Source organism: Loxodonta africana, chromosome 11 (assembly GCF_030014295.1).
Source record: "Loxodonta africana isolate mLoxAfr1 chromosome 11, mLoxAfr1.hap2, whole genome shotgun sequence".
Taxonomy (NCBI): domain Eukaryota; kingdom Metazoa; phylum Chordata; class Mammalia; order Proboscidea; family Elephantidae; genus Loxodonta; species Loxodonta africana.
Window position 1 is genome coordinate 16,663,793 of NC_087352.1, and position 19,722 is coordinate 16,683,514.

The 19,722-nt window shown below is 55.6% G+C and overlaps 3 protein-coding genes across 6 annotated transcripts; 2 read left to right on the forward strand and 1 right to left on the reverse strand.

Annotated features, from left to right (window-relative positions):
* Positions 1 to 877: 877 nt before the first annotated feature.
* SAXO3 (stabilizer of axonemal microtubules 3) lies at positions 878 to 4,504 on the forward strand. Its single transcript, XM_064294002.1, has 5 exons — positions 878 to 1,084; positions 1,321 to 1,521; positions 1,622 to 1,783; positions 3,481 to 3,608; positions 4,132 to 4,504. The coding sequence occupies exons 1-5, from the start codon at positions 929 to 931 to the stop codon at positions 4,502 to 4,504; spliced, it is 1,020 nt and encodes a 339-aa protein (XP_064150072.1). The 5' UTR covers positions 878 to 928.
* A 380-nt stretch (positions 4,505 to 4,884) lies between these two features.
* Positions 4,885 to 6,321, forward strand: LHB (luteinizing hormone subunit beta). Its single transcript, XM_064293164.1, is given in 4 exon segments — positions 4,885 to 4,903; positions 5,609 to 5,787; positions 6,006 to 6,227; positions 6,229 to 6,321. Coding segments are annotated over 4 exon segments (513 nt in total).
* Positions 6,322 to 6,331: 10 nt separating this feature from the next.
* RUVBL2 (RuvB like AAA ATPase 2) lies at positions 6,332 to 19,652 on the reverse strand. 4 transcript variants are annotated; one of them, XM_064293999.1, is made up of 15 exons: positions 19,378 to 19,652; positions 17,021 to 17,075; positions 15,050 to 15,105; positions 14,611 to 14,752; positions 12,200 to 12,329; positions 11,996 to 12,062; positions 10,779 to 10,885; positions 10,598 to 10,691; positions 10,106 to 10,229; positions 9,613 to 9,707; positions 9,410 to 9,528; positions 7,641 to 7,760; positions 7,157 to 7,286; positions 6,618 to 6,732; positions 6,332 to 6,504 (listed from the first exon to the last, which is right to left on the reverse strand). In XM_064293999.1, the coding sequence occupies exons 1-15, from the start codon at positions 19,387 to 19,389 to the stop codon at positions 6,482 to 6,484; spliced, it is 1,389 nt and encodes a 462-aa protein (XP_064150069.1). In that variant the 5' UTR covers positions 19,390 to 19,652; the 3' UTR covers positions 6,332 to 6,481. The 4 variants fall into 4 exon arrangements, with proteins under 4 accessions (XP_064150069.1, XP_064150068.1, XP_064150070.1 ...); XM_064293998.1 differs by having other exon boundaries at positions 6,332 to 6,507; positions 19,378 to 19,648; XM_064294000.1 differs by lacking the exons at positions 15,050 to 15,105; positions 17,021 to 17,075 and having other exon boundaries at positions 6,332 to 6,507; positions 19,378 to 19,644.
* Between the last annotated feature and the right edge of the window lie 70 nt (positions 19,653 to 19,722).

Consider the following 19,722-nt stretch of genomic DNA (forward strand, 5'->3'; position numbering starts at 1 on the left):
CCTGCGTGTCTTGTCTCTGGTTCAGTAGCTCTCTCTCTGTTCCTGTCTGTTTCTCCCTCAGTGTCTCTACCCATTCCTTTGTGTATTTCATTCTCACTCATCAAAGCTCTCTGTGTCGTTCTCTCTCTTTTTTCCCCAAGTATTCCGCTGTGGGTCTCTCCCTTGTCACCCACCCCCATACCCAGGTGGAAGTTTTCAACCAAATCAAAGGCAGACAGGGCGGGCCTCACAGACTGGGAGGGACAGAGGGCGAGGCAGTAGAGGCTCTGGGAAGTCTGGAAATCGTTACCCCCAGAGTGGGTAGCCAGCCTGGAAGAGGGAGGAAGCAACTTGAAGGGCTGGGACTTTGTGATTGGGGTCTAAATCCGGAGGAAAGTGGGTGCTCCTCATGGACTCCTTTATGCTCTGGGTAGACTCCCTCCCCCTCTTTTGGGTTCCTTACCTCCCCTTTCTGGATCTCTGACCCTACCCCCAGGTTTCTGTCCTCCGTTGCCCCCTCTTTGAGACCCTGTTCCCCTCTCTCTGTAGACCCTGTCTCTCAGGGTTTCTGTCCCTCCATCTCTGTGGGTCTCTGTCCACCTCCCCACCCTCCCCACCATTCCTCTAGCTAAGTTTCTGTTCCTCTCTCTCTGGGTCTCTATCCCCCTCCTCGGTCTCTGGCCCCCTCTCTCTGGGATCTCTGAAACTCTCTCCATGGACTTCTGTCCCCCCCATCCTCACCCCTGGATCTCTGCCCTTCTTTCTCTAGGTCTCCTCCAGACTTTCTCTAGGTCTCTGCCTCTTCCGTCCCTGGATCTCTTTCTCATGATATACATCCTCATGCCCGAAAGCTCTTTATTGGCTGGATGTGGGGTAGGTGGGTTCTGTCACCTGGGGCAACAACAACAACAAGCCTGCTCCTACTGGGACTCCGAGTGGGGGCGGAGCCATGGCGGGTCGGACCCTGGCTCTGCGCTATGGCCCCCTGTGGCCTCCCATCTCTTGGACCGAGGTGCCTGGATCCTGGCCCGAATGGCATCTCACCAGCAGTGGCGTCGGCCACCACGTTATCCCATCTGCGTCCTTTCCCCCGCCCACTGTGCAGGTGAGAGGACTCTGGCTCCTGGGCCAGATGGGGTGGGGGCCCAAAAGCTTGTCTCTGAAGGAGGAGAGGCTGGGTGCTGAGGAATGGGGAGTGGGTCTTGGGTTCCTGTCTGAAAAAGGAGGAGGGAAATTGGATGCAGTTAAGAGAGGAAAGGGTGGGGGCTCGACTGGCAGAGGACTAGGTTGGAGGCCTAGACTCCTAGGTCTTTTTCGCTGACGTCCTGCGCCTCTTCCCAGTCCACGGTCGCGGAGCCCCTACTCCCCAGCGCAAAGCAAGGTCCGCACATCTGGGCTTTCGACGAGGTCGTCAGCAGGTGGGAGACCACCTCGGGCTCGGCTTACGTGCCCAAGACCCACGGCGGTCCCTGCGCGCAGCCCAAGGCCCCAGAGCCAGCGGACCCTACGCGAACTGTGGGGATCAAGGATTTAGGGGAAAAGGTAAGATTGTGGGGTGTCCAGGCGGGGCGGGGACAAGGCAAGGAACGGCACTTTTGTCCCCTACGCCCTTACGTTGGGTTCCCGGGTCGCCTTCCCACAGCTCAAACAGCGAGCCTGGCGCCTCCCTCTGATCACGAAGCACCACTGCAGCGAAACGAGGGCGCAGTACACCGGCTGGCCTGGCCTGGACCCGCGCACCACCTTCGACATCGGGTCCCAACCCCTGGAGCTTGCGGACCACCACCGCAGAGGCCCTTCGCAGGTCGCAGAGCAGGGACGGCGCTGGCCGCTGGAGAGGACGGAGCTTGGAGCTCCTGAGGCGGGGTCCGAGGGCTCCTGAGGCTAGGCGCTTGGCTAGGGGGTCCCGGGAGCTGGGCGAGAGGGAATTTTTAGGCTAGGGGCGTGGCTTAAGCATTGGGGGTTGGTGATAGAGGCTGGGGGAGGGGCTTGGGTTTTTATGGGCAGGGTCAGAGGGAGGAGGGAACCCCTACACGTTCCTGTCTAGTGATTCTGACTCATAGCGACCCTGTATGACAGAGAACTGCCATAGGGTTTCGTAGAGAAACCATAGGGTTTCGTAGGCTGAAATCTTTACAGGAGCAGATCGTCAGGTTTTTTCTCCTGAGGAGCAGCTGGTGGATTCAACTCACCTCTCCACCTCTCCCTTAGCAGCCAGAGTGCTTAACTATTGTGCCACCAGGGCTCCTTGAGGAGAGAACCAAACCTGTTGCCGAGTCATTCCAACTCATAGCGACCTTATACGACAGACAACAACTGTCCCACAGAGTTTCCAAGGAGCGGCTGGTGGATTCCAACGGCAGACCTTTTGGGTAGCCGATGAGCTCTAAACTACTAGGGCTCCAGAGGAGGGAACCAAAAAACCAAACCCAGTGATGTCCAGTCGATTCCGACTGATAGCGACCCTATAGGACAGAGTAGAACTGCCCCATAGAGTTTCCAAGGAGCGTCTGGTGGATTCAGATTGCAGACCTTTTGGTTAGCAGCCGTAGCACTTAACCACTTCACCACCAGGGTTTCCAAACCTGTCAAAACCCAGTGCCATTGAGTCGATTCCGACTCATAGTGACCCTATCGGACAGAGTAGAACTGCCCCATAGAGTTTCCAAGGAGCGCCTGGCGGATTCGAACAGCCGACCTTTTGGTTTGCAGCCCTAGCACTTAACCACTATGCCACCAGAGGAGGGAACAGGAGACCTTGAATCCAGGCTCTGAGGCCATAGGGTAACTAGTAGAACCTTGGGCCGGGCTAGGAGGGTTCTGGAGGCAGGAGGAGCAGGACTTCGAACCGGTCTGTTTTGGTTTGAACCTCTGCTGAGAATTTGCATTTCTTACAAGTTCCCAAGCTATGCTAAATGCTGCTGGTTAGGTACCAATTCTGAGAACTACTAGTAGGGCAGTGGTTCTCAAAATTTATCATACTTAAGAATCACCTGGGGATCCTGTTAAAAAGTAGATTCTAATTCAGTATAGCAGGGGTTCGAACCGGACTGTACGGGTTGGAAGCCCTGGGGCAGAGGTAGGTGGCGGTCTGTCCGTGGCCAGGCTAGGTGGCGCTGTGCACCTGGAGGCGGGACTAGAATATTCTGACACTGGCCAGGGGAGTTCTTTAGACAAGAGGCGGAGCTAGGCTTTCTTGAATGGGAAGAGCCATGAAGCAGCTGAGTTCCAGTTGGCGGGAACAGGAAGATTTGAGTCTGGGAGCGCAGCCGGCAGGTTTTTTTGCGGCTGGGGGCTTGGCTTGGAGTTCCTTGGTGGAGCAGAAAGTGTCTGGATTTGGGGGTAGAGACTAGCAAGGGTTCTGATTTGGGGAGCGAAACTAAAGTACCCTGGCACGAGAATGGGCAGGACAGATTCTGAGTCTGGGGACGAAACTCAAGGTTCGTAACCAGAGTATGAAACCTCTCTTGCTCATTCCTCCTCTCCCGATCTAATCCGCAGGCTCTTGTCCCCTGGGCTAGGAACTCCGAGCTGGCCGGCCAGCCTTTCACCGTATCCGACCAGGGCATCCTGGACCGCCGTCAGCTGTACCTGACCACCACGGCCCGGGACTTCCGAGCCTACCCGAAGTGAGCCCGACTCCTCGCCCCCAGCGCCCCCCAGCACATATAGCCCACACACAGGCCAGTGGGACGTCCCTGGGGTCGGTTCTCCTTCTCTGACCTCGTAGTCTCTCTCAGCCTTCAGCTAGCTCCTGCACACGTAGGAACCAGAAGTTCAGACCTCAGCCCCTACCTCTTTCTGCGCCCAGGTACCCTAGTGTCAACCCTCAGGAACCTGCAGTAGGGACAGACACCCAGAGGGGATGGAGATCTGGGGGCGGACTCTGAGGATCGAGGGTGGGGCCTCCCTCAGTGTCTTGGCTCCTAGCTACTTCCCACGGATGCAAGAACCCCCAGTACCTCGAGGACCCAGGAATCTCGGTTAGGAGTCCTCGGCCCCATCCTTCCTAAGGGGTCCCAGACCAAATCTGGACTCCAAAAAATTGTGTCCTGTCCTCGAAACTCAGGAGTTCGGGTCTGCAGGCTCCTCAGGGCCCGAGGATCCAACCGTGCCCTCCCTGTCTCACCCTTCCCCCCACCCCACCACCAGGAAGGAGTTGTCCGGATACCCCTGCAAAGACTCGCTGACCTACTGGAGCTTCGAGGAGACGCCCCAGGCCTGGGGCCACGGCCCACTGCGGCCGCCCTGTCCGCGGTCCTCTAGGCCACCCCAGCTGCCGCGGGTCCGCGTGCCCCGCGCGCGCCCGGTGCCGCCGGCCGTGCCCCACCGCGGGGCGCTGTCTCTGGCCCAAGAGTCGTTTAGCCCCCCGCTGCACCCTCTCCGCGGGCTGGACCGCTTCTGCCCGCTGGAGGCGCCCTGGGGCGGTCCCCACTGGAAGCCAGTACCGGCCATCTACAGCGTGCCGCAAGCCTACGGCACTGAGAACTCGCGCTATGGCAGCTGCAAGCCCGCGCTGATCTGAGCAACCGGCCAGCTCAGCCCGGGACTCGCCCCCCGAACGTGGAGGGGGCCGAAGCGCGATCCCCGTCTGCTATGCGAAGGCGAGGCTGAGCCTGGGACACGCCCGTTGGCTCTTTTAGCGGTGTGGGGGGGGGGGGGCCAGGCACGCCCCCTGTAGTGGAGGGGCTGGGCTTCTGTTAATCAAAAATCCCCCCAAACCCACTACTGTTGAGTCTTTCCGACTCTTAGTGACCTTGTAGAGCAGAGTAGAACTGCCCCACAGGGTTTCCAAGGAGCGCTTGGTGGATTCTAACTGCCGTCTTGGTTAGTAGTCAAAACCCTTAACCACTATGCCACTAGGGCTTCCTTGTTAATCAAAGGCGGAGTTAAATAGCCTAAACCATGTCCACGTGGGCGTGCGGTATTTGGGCTCCGGCTAAATCCCTTGTTGGGGATGTCTGGAGCACAATTGAAGTCTCAGCTGATCACCGTTTCTGGGTCGGAGGGGCTGGCTCCAGAGATGGGCTGAGGCCGGGCTTCATGGGAACCAGGTCCTGCTAAGGGCTTCCTCTGCCCTACTTCCTGTACCCCCCACGACTTCTCTGGCACCCAAAGCCAGAGTGTCAGGTCCACATCACTGCAGGTATCTCACTCAGTGGGGGTTGGGTGCTCCCTGACCTTGTCCACCTCTCGCCCCCGGGGGGATTAGTGTCCAGGTTACTTCACCATGCCCCCGCGGCCCAGTGGCCTTGTCGCCCCCGCAGTCCACAGGTATAAGGCCAGGTAGGGGAGGCAGGGGAGGCACTGAAGATGGAGACACTACAGGTAAGAGCGTGGGGCACACGTGGGACAGAGGGACAGAGAGCTGTGACCTGATGCCCTGAGGAAAAATGGGTCTCTTTCTAGAAGTGGACAGCGTCTGCCTAGAAGGGAGGGGTTTGGGCAGGGCCTGATGGTAGGCATCTGAAATAGGGGTTAACTGGGGTGCCCTGGCATGGGGGTCGGGCTGTGGGTTGGACCCTGAAGGTGGATGTCAGGGATGGCAGGTCAAAGGGGAGGGGTGGGCCCTGAATGAGTGACTCTAGGGTGGAAGGTGAGGGCTCAGGGCAGGGTCTCAGCCCCTGAGATGCTGCCTTGCCCCAGGGCCTGCTGCTGTGGCTGCTGCTGGGGGGGGTGTGGGCATCCAGGGGGCCACTTCGGCCACTGTGTCGGCCCATCAACGCCACCCTGACTGCGGAGAAAGAGGCCTGCCCTGTCTGTATCACCTTCACCACCAGCATCTGTGCCGGCTACTGCCCAAGCATGGTGAGCCAGCAGGAGCAAGCACTGGAGACCGGGGGGGGGGGGGGGGGGGGCAGCATGGGTGGACCCCAGAAGGTGGGGTCAGTGCTGGTGTGAGGGAAGGAGGTTGCAGAGGGTCCCTACACCTTTACCTGGGATCTCTGGAGAGCAGCAGAGATCAGGTGAGAACCTGGCCCCAGAAAGACACCCTGTGCACCCCTGCCCCCACCTATGGCTTCCAGGTGCGGGTGCTGCCAGCTGCCTTGCCACCTGTGCCCCAGCCTGTGTGCACATACCGTGAGCTGCGCTTTGCCTCCGTCCGGCTGCCTGGCTGCCCACCTGGCGTGGACCCCATGGTCTCCTTCCCTGTGGCCCTCAGCTGCTGGTGTGGGCCTTGTCGCCTCAGCAGCTCTGACTGCGGGGGCCCCAGGGCCCAGCCTGTGGCCTGTGACAGTCCCCATTTCCCAGGCCTCCTCCTCTTCTAAGGACCCCTTCCCAGCCCCCAATGCCTGTCCACTCCCAGAGCCAGCAGCCACTCCTTCTCTCCCTTCCCAATAAAGGCTTCTCAAACCCGTGCTCTGTAGGTGTCTTTCTGTGGCTCAGGTGCTAACACACACACACACACACATGCATGAAAGGTCCAGTTTCAGAACCATTTTATACAAAGTCACAGTGTAGAACTTGGGTAGAAAACAGGGTTGGGGAGAGGGACGTCAGCTCAGGAGGTGTCCATGGTCTCACCTTCTGTGGGGAGAAGGGAGAAGGGGGTGTGTCTGTGGTCAGAGCAGCCCAACCAGCAAGGCCTGGGACCAGGCTCCCTCCTTCCTCTCCCCGTGGGGGGACGGGGAACTCACTGAGCTCATTGAAGAGGAAGGCATCCTGGTACTCCTTCATATACTGCGTGGACCGTGACTCATCCAGAAAGAGCGAGTAGACCCGCTTGATGTCATCCACCTGCACCTCTGTGCCCTGGGGGGAGGGCAAGGCCTCAGTGGGTGCCCCCCTCCTGCAATGCTCACCACTCACAGAACCCAGCTCCTGCCCCCCAGTCCTCCAGGCAGCAGAGGGTGGTGGGTGAGGGCAGGCCTCTGGGCCAGACCACCCACGTTCAAATCCTGCTCCACTACCACCTAGTTCTAGACCCAACCTCTCCAGTCCTCAGTTCCTTCATCTATAAAATGGACCTAACAGTATCTATTTGCGTCCAACAGATATTTACTGAGCACCTACTATGTGCCAGGCCTGGAATTAAGAGATAAACATGAGGACAAAAATTTCCTGTCTTGAACAACAAAGAGTCTAGGGTTAAACCCAATGCCCCACCCAGCCCTGACTCAGGGCTGCTCAGAGAGGGCTGGCCACCTCAACCTGCCAGCTCACTCCGCCAGCTGACCTTGCGTTTCCGGCACACCAGGCTGGCAGCTGTGATAAGCTGGATGGCATAGCGCAGTGAGGTCTCTAGCCCAATGCGGGTCAACACTGTGTAGGCGTCCTCACTCATCTCCACATCTTCCTCCTCACACCTGTGCGTGGGCAGGGGTATGGGGGCTCAACCAGGGCCAGCCCCTGACCGCAGCCAAGGGGTGGTCACGGCAACCCCCAGGCTTGTCTGGGCCACTGGCTCTTCCTCCGCTTGCTGAGGGACCTCCCGGGGGAGGTGCAGTCTCTGTCCTCAAAATCACAGGTTGCTGAGGCTAGAAGGGCCACAGAGGTCCAGGCCGGACTGAGCCTAAAGCCTGGGCATCCCCCAGCCCGCCCCATGGCAGCCTCCACTCTGGGTCAGAGGTCTTCTCCCCAGAAGACCCAGCAACCTGGGGCCAGTCCCCCCTCCTCCCCAGACTTCAGTTTCCCCAGCTGGCTGAGCCCCGGGACCACACCGGATGCGAAGGATCTGCTTTGTGTCCTTCTCGCTGTAGGGAGAGGTAGAGATGATGAGCAACCGGTCCAGCAGGTCGATGGGGATGCCGTGTGGGCTCTGGTAGCTGGTGCCCCGGATGCTGGAGAGGAGCAGAGCACCATCAGGGGGCCTCCCGGCACCTGGCAGGGCCCTCACTCACCCATTCCTCCATTCCAACACTCCTCATTCACCCCCACCCCCCACTGGCCACCCACTCACTGGGCCAAACACCACTTAACCTTCAGCACCCAGCTCATATCACCTGCCTGCGTCAATCCTGAGGGACCTTGCACAGACCTGGGCTGGCTTTACCTAGATACCCATGTCTGGGATTACCACATCAAGGTCCACCCCTGTCTGACACAAGCTCCACAGGAAGAGACTCTGCTGAGCTTGTCCCCTGCTGAACCAGGGCCTGGCAGAGTGGGCACCCAGGAAATGTCTGCTGCCTCCTCCCAGGAGATGTCCCACGGCAATTCCCACGCCCTTACCTGTAGCCATTCACAGACATGCTCCCAGCCCTGCCCTGTCTCTCTCAAACCCTGGACATTCAGTGATCAAATGCCTGCCCTGCCACCTTCTAGACATGTGACCTTGGGCCAGCCCCGGGCCCCTCTCTGCCTCGCTGTCTCCTGATCTGTAAAATAAAGTCCTTTGCCATCAAGTAGTTTCTGACCTATAGCGACTCTACAGAACAGGACAGAACTCCCCAACGGGGTTTCCAAGGCTGTAAATCTTTAAGGGAGCAGACTGCCACATCTTTCTCCCACGGGGCTGCGGGTTGGAACATCTGACCTTTCAGTTAGCAGCCAAGCGCTTTATCTCTGTGTCACCAGAACTCCTGATTTATAAAGTGTGGCTCAGACAATACCCACCACCTAAGCTTCCTCTGAGGGTCCAAGGAGTTAATCCAGGAAAGTGCCGAGCACAGAGCCTGGCAAACCCACCCACTGCCCCCAGGAGCTATTCCCCTTCTTCCTTCTAGTGAGAGCCGCCCCCACTGCCCACTTTCAGCTGGGCACACGGCTGCAGCGCTGGAGATAGCTTTCCTCAGCTCAGCCCCAACCCCTGAAGTCAGGAGTGCCAGGTGTGACCTCTGGGCCATAGCCTGGCAGAAGGCTACTTGCCCTCTACTTCCTTCTCCCAACCCGTGAGCCAAAAGGCGGACACAGGGAGTAACACCCTAGGCCAGAGGTTCCTAAACTTTATCACAGCGCAGTACTTTCAGGTCTCAGAAATCGTTCCACGGTACCCTTAGGCCAAGAGAAATACTAAAAATTCTGTTTATTAAGTTGTTAGGTCTAAACAACTGGTTTACAGTTGACTAACGTCCAATAGACATCACACTGTGCTTCCCTCAAAAATGTCAAAGCCCCGCAGCACTCTTGAGAGTATAGCAGCACCACAGGGTGGCTCGGCACAGTTTGGGAGCTGCAGCCTTATGGGATATAGGAGCAACACGGGAGCAACAAGACAGAAGGAATGTGGCCTTTGGGGTTCCTGTGGAGCAGAGCCACCTGCCCACCCAAGACCACCCGCCTACCGTGGGGTTGTTTGGGGGAAAAGAGCACCTCATCTGAGCCACTACGGCGATGACTATCTTTGTTACAGCAGTTAAACCCGTCCCCTCCCAACATGTCACTCAATAATCATCCTGCTTCCTGCTACTACTGTGACCTGTGGCCACACCCACTGCCCAGGGCCCCCCACTTCCCCTGGGGCCCTTGAAGGCGCCTGCAGCTGGCTCACCGGGTGATGCCGCGGTTGGTGGCCATGATGAGAACAGGTGCCATGTCACTCTCCAGCGCCCGGTTGAGGAAGGAGAAGCTCTCAATGTCCAGCATGTGGACCTCGTCAATGAACAGCACCTGGAGCCATTGAAGCGTGTGTCAAACTCGCCACCCGGACCCCCAATGCAGTGCTGACCGTGGTAGCTGGCCCTGGCCACTCACCCCAGGGATGATCTCTGCCTTGCCCTCCTCACGCCACTCAGCCACCTTGGCATTGATCTGCTCACGGACTTCTGATTTGATCTCCCCTGTGTCACCTGAGGGAGGCAGGGGAACCTCAGGGGAGTCAGAAGTACCCAGAGGTGGACAAAAACAGAGAAGGTGGACGCTGGGGCCCAAAAGATGACAGGGACTGGAGGGGCAAAGTGACAGGAGGGTCACAGGGTCTAAAGCGCCCCTACAAAGGAGGAAGAGAGAGAGAGAAAGGCAGGAGGGAAAGACAGCAAGGACACAGCCCCATTGGACTACCTGACAGGGGTGCAGGCAGCTAGCCACCGAGAGGGGAGGAAGAGCCAAGCATACAAACGGAGTATCGGGGATTGAGGAAGAGAGGTCATGTGTGGGTCCTATTAGAAAGCAAGTAGCAGGGGGGAGCATGGGACAGGGAGCATCTGAGAGCAGCCGCCAGCCCAGTGCAGAGTGGGGTGGGCCTCACCAGAAAAGAGTGCCAGGAAGCCCTGGGTGCGGGAGTTGATGACGTCGATCTCATGCAGGGACACGGTGTGCACCACCTCCTTGCGTTTCTGAAGCTCCCCGTCTGGGCACTGCACAAACTTAGTCTGTGGGACAGAGACAGGGGCCATAAGGGCATGAAGGGGGACCCTAAGGGGCTCTGTCTGGGGGAGGTTGGGGCTCCCTGGAATGGCGCTGGAAGTCCAGAGGGAAGCAGGAGAGCGAAGGTGGTCAAGACCAGGGTTGTCAAAACTGCTGAAGGATATGGGGTCTGCAGAGTGATGATGCAGAGTCAAAGTGCCAGGCTAAGGGGCTCCCAGCTGTCCTAGGGGCTACAGGGAAGACTCCAGAGTACCAGGGACATGAGGTCTGGTGATATGAGGATCCAAGCACTAGGGGCCCAGGGTGATGGAAGGGGTGGGGATGTCTCGGTGATCCAGGGTCATGGGGTCCCACCCTAGAGCTCATGGCGCACCTGGGAACCCATGGCATCATAGTCTCGAGCACGTGTGAAGGAGCGGCCCAGCTTCGAGATCTTGCCTGTGGCCTTGTCGATGGTGATCACATCCCTATGGGGGAGGGCAGGTGTGGGTGAGGAGAGGAAGGGCCCAGCTGCACCGCCACGATTGCCACTCAGCGCAGCAGCCACCACTCACCCAGCCTGGACCTTGTCCTTCGTCAGTGACTCAATCATCTTAGTGCCCAGGTCATAGATGGTCTCCATTTCCGTGGTCTTGAGGGTCAGCTTGCCCACCTTGGAGCCCTGGGAAGGGTGAGAGCCAGGGAAGGGACTCAGAGAAGGCCCACACCTCCCCCGATGCTGCTGAACACCTCCCGCCCTGTCCAGGCCTGTTTACCCAGCTTCAAAATACACAGTGCCGAGGACACTTTTGGGGGTGATAGATATGTTCATTATCATGATTGTGGTAATGGCTTCTAGGGTGTGTATGTACATCGAAAGTTATCAAATCCTACACTTTTAATATGTACAGCAGGTCGTTTGTCAGTTTCAAACCCACTGCCGTTGAGCCGATTCCTACTGGCAGCAACCCTATAGGACAGGGTTACTGCCGAGGCTGTAAATTTTTACGGAAGCAGACTGCCATTTCTTTCTCCCGCAGAGGGGCTAGTGGGTTCGAACTGCCAACACTTCGGTAGCCGCCAAGTGCTTAACCACTGTGCCACCAGGGCTCCTTTTGGTAGTTATAAGGGCATTAAAAAAAAAAAAAAAAAATCCAGCTGCTGTCAAACTGATTCTGACTCATGGCAGTCTTTGTGCGTGTCAGTCCAGAATTGTGCTTCGCAGGGCTTTCAACAGCTGCTTTTCAGAAGCAGGTCGCCAGGCCTTACTTCTGAAGTGCATCTGGGTGGACTTGAACCAACAGCCTTTCAGTGAGCAGCTGAGCATATTAACTGTTTGCACCATCCAAGGGCAGTAGGGCATCTGCCTTATAATAATTCATCAGACCACACACTTGTCTTATGCATTTTTCTGTACCTATGAGTTTGATTTTATACTAAAAAGATTAATAATTAAATTCCCAGCTAAAAAAAAACAAAGAAAAACACTCACATTCATCAAGTAAAATGGACAGAAATGCCTTTCAGTACTGATGTGCATAAATCCCACAGAACAGTTAAAAAAAAGCCTGTTAGGAATTGCTGTAGAGAACTTCCAGGCCTATTTTCTTGTCATTCTGTGGCCTCGGTTTTAACTGCTCCTAGTGTCAACTCCTCTGATCCCTTATTGCTGGCACGCAGGTGGCTCCTACCTGCAGCCCTAATACTCCCCAGGATTCTGACCTCAGCACTGACCGACATCCCCTCCCGCCCACCCTGGGCCGGAGGTGGCCGGGCTGGGGAGCCGACTCACCGTCCCTGTGGCGGGCCGGTCGATCTGGATCTCCACCACCTCCCCTTCGATGATCTCGGTCTCCTCCCTAGCCAGACAACACATCAGGGGAGGGAGCCCATCGCCGGGCCCCTGGGGGGTTGTAACTCCCATGAGCCTTCAGGCAAAGAACAGACCAGCCGGGGCAGGGAGGTGGCGCTGCCCCCACCCCAGGTCCCAGCTCACTTGATGCGGACGCCGATGGACCGCCGGAAGGCCTGCGTCAGGGCCTCGGTCTTGCTCATCTCCAAGGAGAAGATCTCGCTGCCCGCAATGGCCGTGAAAGGGGTGTCAGGGCCCAGAGCCTGGGCCATGCCTGGGGATGAGGGGTCTGGGTAGGCGGGGTGGTTCCAGCACCAGGTCCCCCGCACCTTCCCAAGCAAGTAGAGGGGCTGCATCAACAGGCCTGGGCTAGAAGCCACCTGGCCCAAGGGTAAACCCCATAACCTTAAAGCCTCACTAAGCTTGTCTCCCAATTTCTAAGAGTTGCTTAGCCTCAGCAGTTGAGAGTGATGTGCAGGGGCAGAGGTCAAGGGGCAGAGGGAGCAATTAAGAGCAATGGCTCTGGAGCCAGACTCCGAAGTTCAAGTCCCAGCTCTACTGCTTAGGGCTGTGTGATCTTAGGCAAGTCTCATCTGCTCCCTCAGCCTCGGTTTCCCCCGTATAACATGGTGACAATAACAGAACAAATTAACTAGTAAAGAATGTCTGCCTTGAGCACTGTGCTCTTTGAAAAACTATCTATACAGAATCAAATTGAAAGCAGCAACTCAAAAGGTTAGATAGGAACCTTAGGGGGCAGTGAGTTTATGTTGATGGGGAAGGGACAACTTGGAAAAAAAAGGAGGGTGAGAACGGTTGTACAACTTGAAGTGTGTAATCAATGTCACTGAACTGTACATGAAGAAATTGCTGAATTGGTGTATGTTCAGCTGTGTATATTCTCAGCAACAAAAATTAAAAAAAAAAAAAAGAACAAGTGAATATCATGTGCCTAACACAGGACAGCATTCCAAAGGGGAGCAATTACAGGGCAGGCCGTCAGGCACCAGTGCTCAACCACGACCCGCCCCAAGGCCTGGAAGCAGTGCAGGGACAGACAGGTCTGTTCTGCTGGTTGGGTGGGGGCCAACTAGTGGACAGTGGGCTGTTTCCTACAACCACTCCAAGCACTGACCTCCTCTCCCCAACTGCCCTTCTTGAGGCTCTGCCTAGCTCAGTGGCAAGTCCTCACAAACAGGTTCTTTCTGAACCCTCTGACCAGAGTGAGGCAGGAGCTCTCCCAGATCCCCTTTCTCAGATGGTGAGGGGACTCTGGAGGGATTGGACTCTCCCCTGGGCTTCCTTGCCACAGAGGTCAGCAAGTATCTGCTGAATGGACACAGTGTGAGTGTCGCACCACACCATGTGGGGACTTTCACCAGACTTGGGGCATCTCTAGCACAGAGCCTGGCTTGAGGGCGGCTTCACCAAGATTTATGAGATGAGAAATGGCTGAAGGATGCGTGAAGAAGTCGCTGCATGTGCCTAATCCAGTGTCTGGATACCCTGGTTGCTACTGTCTGTCGGGAGATTCCCAAACATCCTAAAAGTCTTACTTGGGAAGCCTCCCCTGACTATTGCCACTACGTTACCCCTCCTCCCCACGACTAGGGTCAGTAGCTGCCTCAATCCCCTGCTACCTCCATTACAGCACATTGTGTCACAGCCACTTCTTGCAGGCCAGGAGCTCCCTGAAGTCAGGGCCTCGGTATTACTCATCTATGTGTCCCCAGTGTCCGTCCCAGGGCCTCACATACCAGGGCACCAGAATGAACACTACTTTACCTTAACTGAAGACCTGCTTGTTGCCTTCTCACTGCCTGGCCCCGAGGTCTGAGCACAGAAGTGGAAGTGAGGACTTTGACTCAATGTGGTAAGAAAGGAGGCTCAAGAAAAGCTACAACAAGGAGGAGATGCCTGGGTAGGATTTTGAAGGATGAATAGAAGTTTAACAAGGATGAGGGACAGTTGTGAGTAAAAAGATCTCAACAGACTGCAACAGTCTGTTGATTGTCACTCAATGCCCATCTTCCCCTTCATCCTTAGTGTCAGAACCCCTGTTTAATTAAGGCAGCTACAGTTCAAATTAAAAAAAAAAAGGTTTGTAATGTCCCAGCCTCCTTTGCAGCAGAGTGTGACCATATGATTGTGTTCTGGTCCATGAAATATAAGCAAAAATGTGATGCTCAGGACAACTGCTTAAAGTGAGCTACCTCTAGGAGGTACGCCCTCATTACAACCTTCTTCTTCTTCCTGCTGCCTGGAGTATAGCTGGGAAGGCTGGAACTGTGGCAGCTCTCTTGGAACATAAGGTGATCTTGATGTGGAAGCAAGTGCAGAGGACGTAGTGGCATGAAGGTATAAGACCTCATGGAGCTGATCAATATGTCCTAAACTCCCTAATCCAGATTCTTCTATGTGAGAATGAACTCTTAAGTGTTTAAGCTAGTGCTATCTTGGGTTTTCTATAAAAGGTAGGTAACCTGACCCTGACATACACAGGAGGGAATATTTGGCAGAGAAAAGGGAAGCCCCCACCCCACGTAGCATCTTACCCATGGCGATGGCCGTCTTCCCGGTGCCTGGCTGGCCGGCAATGAGGACTGCCCGCCCGGCAATCTTCCCTTCACGGATCATCTCCAGGACCACACCAGCTGCCCGCCGGGCTGCCAGCTGCCCTACCATGCCCTGGGAGGCCTGTGGGGTGACAGAGGAAATGAGGTGACGTCTGACTGTAGTAAGAACTGAAAGCCACACCGTTGGCAGCGATTTCTGGGAAAAACCACAAAAGGGCCACAGAGAGCAGACAGGCATACTTTCTCACCTCCTCTATCCCAATTTTTTAACATCAATGTAACTCCACTTCTAGACGAATTTTATAAAAATGTGACCAAAGGTCTGGAAGAATATCACACATCCCCACACACCCAGTCTCTGGGGACCCTCTGCCCGAGGCCTCCATGGAGATGCCTTCGTACCCATTCCTCGATCTACCTGCCGTGGCTCCAAGGCATCGTCCAGCCCCAGCCCCCGAATGTGGGAGTGAGCACCTGTGTGAGGGAAAATGAGGAGACAAGGTTATGGCCAGCTCCGGCAAGTATGTATCCTCAGGTAAGTGGCTTCCCCTCTGAACTCTAGTTTTCGCCTTGGTCAAACTGGGGGTGTGGGGAGAGCAAACCTCCACCTCACAGGGTTGCTGGCAGGAAGGCTGAACGTGGTAAATGCTCGATAAATTGGAGCTGCTTGTAGGATAACATCCTAGCTGGATGAAAGTTACTTAGACCTGGTGAACCACATGTTCACATCAGTAATTAACTGCAAGGGCTAGCTATCACAACTGCTTTGTTTATGGACCACAAGGCACTCACAAGTTCTAATGCTCTAACCCTGTGAGCCATTTTCACCCTGAGAGTGCTTCCAGGGTTCCATAACAACAGGCCCAGGCCCTTGCTGAATCCTATAACCCTATAATACAGATGAGGGGACAGAGGGGACTCAGAGAAGTTAGGTCTCTTGCCCAAGACCACAAAGCCAGTGAGATGGGGAAGACTGGATTTCAATACTTTGTGTTAGAGCAGGGCTTGGCAAACTACGGCCCCTTGGCCAGCCACCTGTTTTTGTGAACACAGCTTTTTTTTTGGAACACAGCTGCACACAGTCACTTACGTATTGTCTATGGCAACTTTTGCACTACTACAAAAGAACCCTGGTGGCACCAACAGTTAAGCACTTGGTTAGCAACCAAAAGGTTGAATCCACCCAGTGGCTCTGTGGGAGAAAGACCTGGCGATCTGCTCCCATAAAGATTACAGCCAAGAAAACCCTATGGGGCAGTTCTACCCTGTCACATGCGGTTGCTATGAGCTGAAATTTATGCAATGGAAACCAACAACAACATGGCAGAGTAGATGCAACAGAGAGAAGATTTACTATTCAGCCATTTAAGAAAGTCTGCCAACCCTGAACTAGACTGTGAGTGCCGAGGACTGTACTGGGCACGGTGAGTTCTCCCTGTGCCCTCAGCTCCCAGTGGTGCCTGTCCTTAAACCGTTGAGACAGTGCGGGACATGCACATTAAGGGCTTCACAGAGGTTACCTTATGAAATCTTACAATCACCGACAAGATGAACTCTTAGCTCCCATTTGTGGAGAAGGAAATTGAGGCACAGAGAGAAGCTGGCCCCCAGCTGCATGGCTTGGAAGTGGCAGAGCTGGGCTTAGAAAACCCAGTGTTGTGCTTCCAGAACCCATGTACTGAGCCGCGAGCCCTCGATCGCCTCTTTTGGAGATGTACAATGAATGAATTTGCCAGATGCATGAGTGAGGATGAAAGAATGAATGAGTGAAGGCCCGGTCACATTCTGAAGGCTGCCCTCTGCTGGCCCCACGAGGCCCTACTTATTGCTCCTGGATCCCTGACTCACTTGCCATGTGAGTGTGGGCCAGTGACATGACTGCTCTGAGCCTCAGTCACCTCCCCTGAAAATGGGGATAATAGTCTGCACCTTGTGGTATTACTGAAAGGCTTCGCCAGGATGCGCTTTTGTGAGTTTAGTGGTTATTGAGCATCTGCTCTGCTGGGGTCCTGTGCTGGCGACACAGCTGGGAAGGGGCCGAACCCTGTCCCCACCCTCACAGAGTTCACGCCCCACATGTGCTGGCATATGAGACATTCAGCTGGGGAATGACTGCAGTAAGCACTCAGTACACGTCAGCTTTTATCATTTCCGTGTGGGCTGCTGGTACATCCAGGAACCCAGCAGGGTAGCCAAGCCAGCAGCGGTGAGGCCTGAGACAGGGACCCAGTACGGTCCTCCACGCACCGACCGACTCCACTCCAAAGCTCAGGATCCTCCCCCATTAGATGAGGGAGATGGTGCACAGGCCGCCACCTCTCAGGGGTCCTGGAAGATTTGCTCTTTCAGGGACACCTGGGGCCAGCAGGGTCCACGTGGGCTCACTCACCAATGCGCTCTATCCTTGTCACATCGCGAATCTCTGGGACCTTGGTCGTGGCTGTCTAGGGGTGCAGGAAGATGTGTCAGAAGAGCCCTGTGGTCCCAGCTTGCACGAACCCCCACTTTCCTCCCCCACTCCCATGAGAAAGTCCTTTCTGCTCCATCCCCTCCGGGGCATGCTGGCTGCTCAGCCACCGGGCACTCTCACCCTCCCCGCTGTGTCCCGCTAGTGCTGGGCGATCAGCCCCTCATAACAGGAGTCACCAGGGAGACAAGGACTGTGTCTCTCTCACTCACCACTCTGTCCCCACATACTAAGTGCTCAGGAATTACTGGTGAATCAGTGAACACAGTCCCTTCCCTCCCCACGCAACTGGGAACTCCTGAAGGAAGAAACCAATACAGAGCAGGTATCAGGCTGTACAGTCTGGTCCCTGCTGACTTCCCAGACTGATTTTTGGAAGTAGATCACCAGGCATTTCTTCCGAGGAGCCTGCAGGTAGACCTGAACTTCCAACCTTTCAGTTAGCAGCTGAGTGTGTTAACCGTCTGCACCACCCCAAACCAAAACCAAACCTGTTGTAGTCGCGTCAATTCTGACTCATAGCGATCTTACTGCACCACCCAGGTACTCCAAAAAAGATATAAGGATCCAAGAAGCCCAACCTTAGCTCTGCCAGTATAAACACACCTCTTCCCACAGATCACCTCCCACCAGGTCTTTTCCTTTCACCTTAAACCCCTTCTACACCCTGATGCCCATTGTTGTTGCTGCTGGGTGCCATCAAGTCAAATTTGACTCATAGCGACCCCATGCGACAGAGTAGAACTACCCTGTAGGGGTCTCTATGCTTAATCTTCATGGGAGATCACCAAGTCATTTCTTCCTCAGAGCAGCTTAAATGCTGCACTACCATGGCTCCTTTGATGCCCACTGGTCCCATGGAAATCAAGGTCATTTTAAAATTCAGGCATTGAAAAATCAGCCATTGAAAATCCTACAGAACATAGTTCTACTGTGACACACATGGGGTCACCATGAGTCAGAGTGGATGCTATGGCATCTGGCTTGTCTCTCCTTTGCCTCAGGCAGGGTATGAATGGGCTAGGTACCCCCTCCCCAAAATTCCAATACTTCCTCTGCATCCAGGGGAACTGGGTGTCAGGAGTTTCCAGCCTTTGTCCTTTCCTCTTCCACTTTCCTTTCCATCCCCTTGTCATGATAACAGCAGCAGACCCAAGTTCTGCCCCCCAGCCACCAGCAACTCTAGACTCCCACCCTTCCCCTATCTTGACTTAGGTCACCATGGAGATGAAGCATGTGGAAGCTCAGCCCAACCCTCAACCTCAAGCCACATCCCTTCTTCGCTCAAACATTTCTCAAGCAGATACTCGATACCAGCTCCAGTGCACCTAATCTCTCCTTCATGGAGTTTGCACTAATTCATTCAAACAGTCAAGAGATTATAGCACTGTATGAGGTACTGGACATATGGAAATGGCCAAAACATTTCCATTACAAGATCTGCAGCCTCTGAGCCCCAGTCCTTTCCTCTTCCCCACTGACAGACACCCTTATGGTTCCCAGCACTGCTTCTATTGGCTCAAGGTTCACTAAAAGACTCCACACTCTCAAGCACACAGGAAAGGACCCCAGCCTATGCAACTCCCTTGGAACTCAGGGCCATTTGCACCATTCAAAAATCCAGATGGACTGGAAGCCCAAGACACTACAATCCTCATCAGACTTTGGGGCAAAGGACTGCAGAACTGGTCTTTGTTCCTCCCTAGAGGATTCTGGGAGTTGGAGTTCCCACAGCAATGATGGGTCAGATCTGACCACTGAGGCTGTTAATGTCCACTTCAACCCAAGATTCCGGGATCCCAGCCCCTTTTTTTCTCTTCCCTCAGGCCCAGGGTCCAGGCCCTCAGGCCCTCCCTCCCTCAGATCCAGGTATCCAGGGCCCCAGCCCCTGCTCCCTCAGGCCCAGGAGTCTAGGACCCCGGCTCCTGCTCCTCAGACCCAGGAGTCTGGACCCCCAGGAATCCTCCTCACTCAGACCAGGAGTCCAGGCCCCCCGCCTTCTCTTCCCTTACCTCAGACCCAGGAGTCTGGACCCCCCCCCCCCCTCAGACCCAGGAGTCCGAGCCCCGAGCCTCATCCTTCCTCAGACCCAGAAGTCTGGGCCCTGAGCCCCCTCCTCCTTCAGACTCAGGACTCCAGGCCCCCGGCTTCTGCTTCCTCAGATTCAGCAGCCTGGACCCCCAACCCCCTCCTCCCTCAGATCCAGTAGTCCAGGCCCGGAGCCCTCGCCTCACTCAGACTCAGGGTTGCGAACTCGCTCCCCACGCGCCAACACTTACCACGGTTGCCATGATGCTCACTAACCGCCAACGTCCTAGCGGAAACGGAAACACCCTAAGAGCGATGGGTTCTGGTCTCTCTAGGCTTTCAGGTCCTCCAAAGGTCTCGGTAGTTCCTCCTAAATATGCAAACGGTCCTTGAAGGGGGCGTGGCGTCACTTTTCGGCCCCTCCCACCCGCCGAGGCTGAGTGGAGGATGGGTGTCCGGAACTTCTGGGTCTGTTCTCAACGCCTCCTGGCTCCTCCTTCTTTTACCCAACCCTCGTTGCTGAGGCCGATTGCAAAATTCTTAACACTTCTTGGAGCGACCTCACGTCCTCCACGATCCCTTTCCTCTTTATCCCA

What these genes read in the sequence shown, in the direction of transcription:
- RUVBL2 (XM_064293998.1), bottom strand. An exon ending in GAAGACGGCCATCGCCATGG is followed by an intron (nt 12,330 to 14,610) that starts GTAAGATGCTAC and finishes CCTCATCCCCAG; the next exon opens with GCATGGCCCAGGCTCTGGGC. An exon ending in CTTCCTCTTCAATGAGCTCA is followed by an intron (nt 6,508 to 6,617) that starts GTGAGTTCCCCG and finishes TTCTCCCCACAG; the next exon opens with AAGGTGAGACCATGGACACC.
- SAXO3 (XM_064294002.1), top strand. Translation starts at nt 929, where the DNA reads ATGGCGGGTCGGACCCTGGCTCTGCGCTATGGCCCCCTGTGGCCTCCC. An exon ending in TTCCCCCGCCCACTGTGCAG is followed by an intron (nt 1,085 to 1,320) that starts GTGAGAGGACTC and finishes GCCTCTTCCCAG; the next exon opens with TCCACGGTCGCGGAGCCCCT. An exon ending in GACTTCCGAGCCTACCCGAA is followed by an intron (nt 3,609 to 4,131) that starts GTGAGCCCGACT and finishes CCCCACCACCAG; the next exon opens with GAAGGAGTTGTCCGGATACC.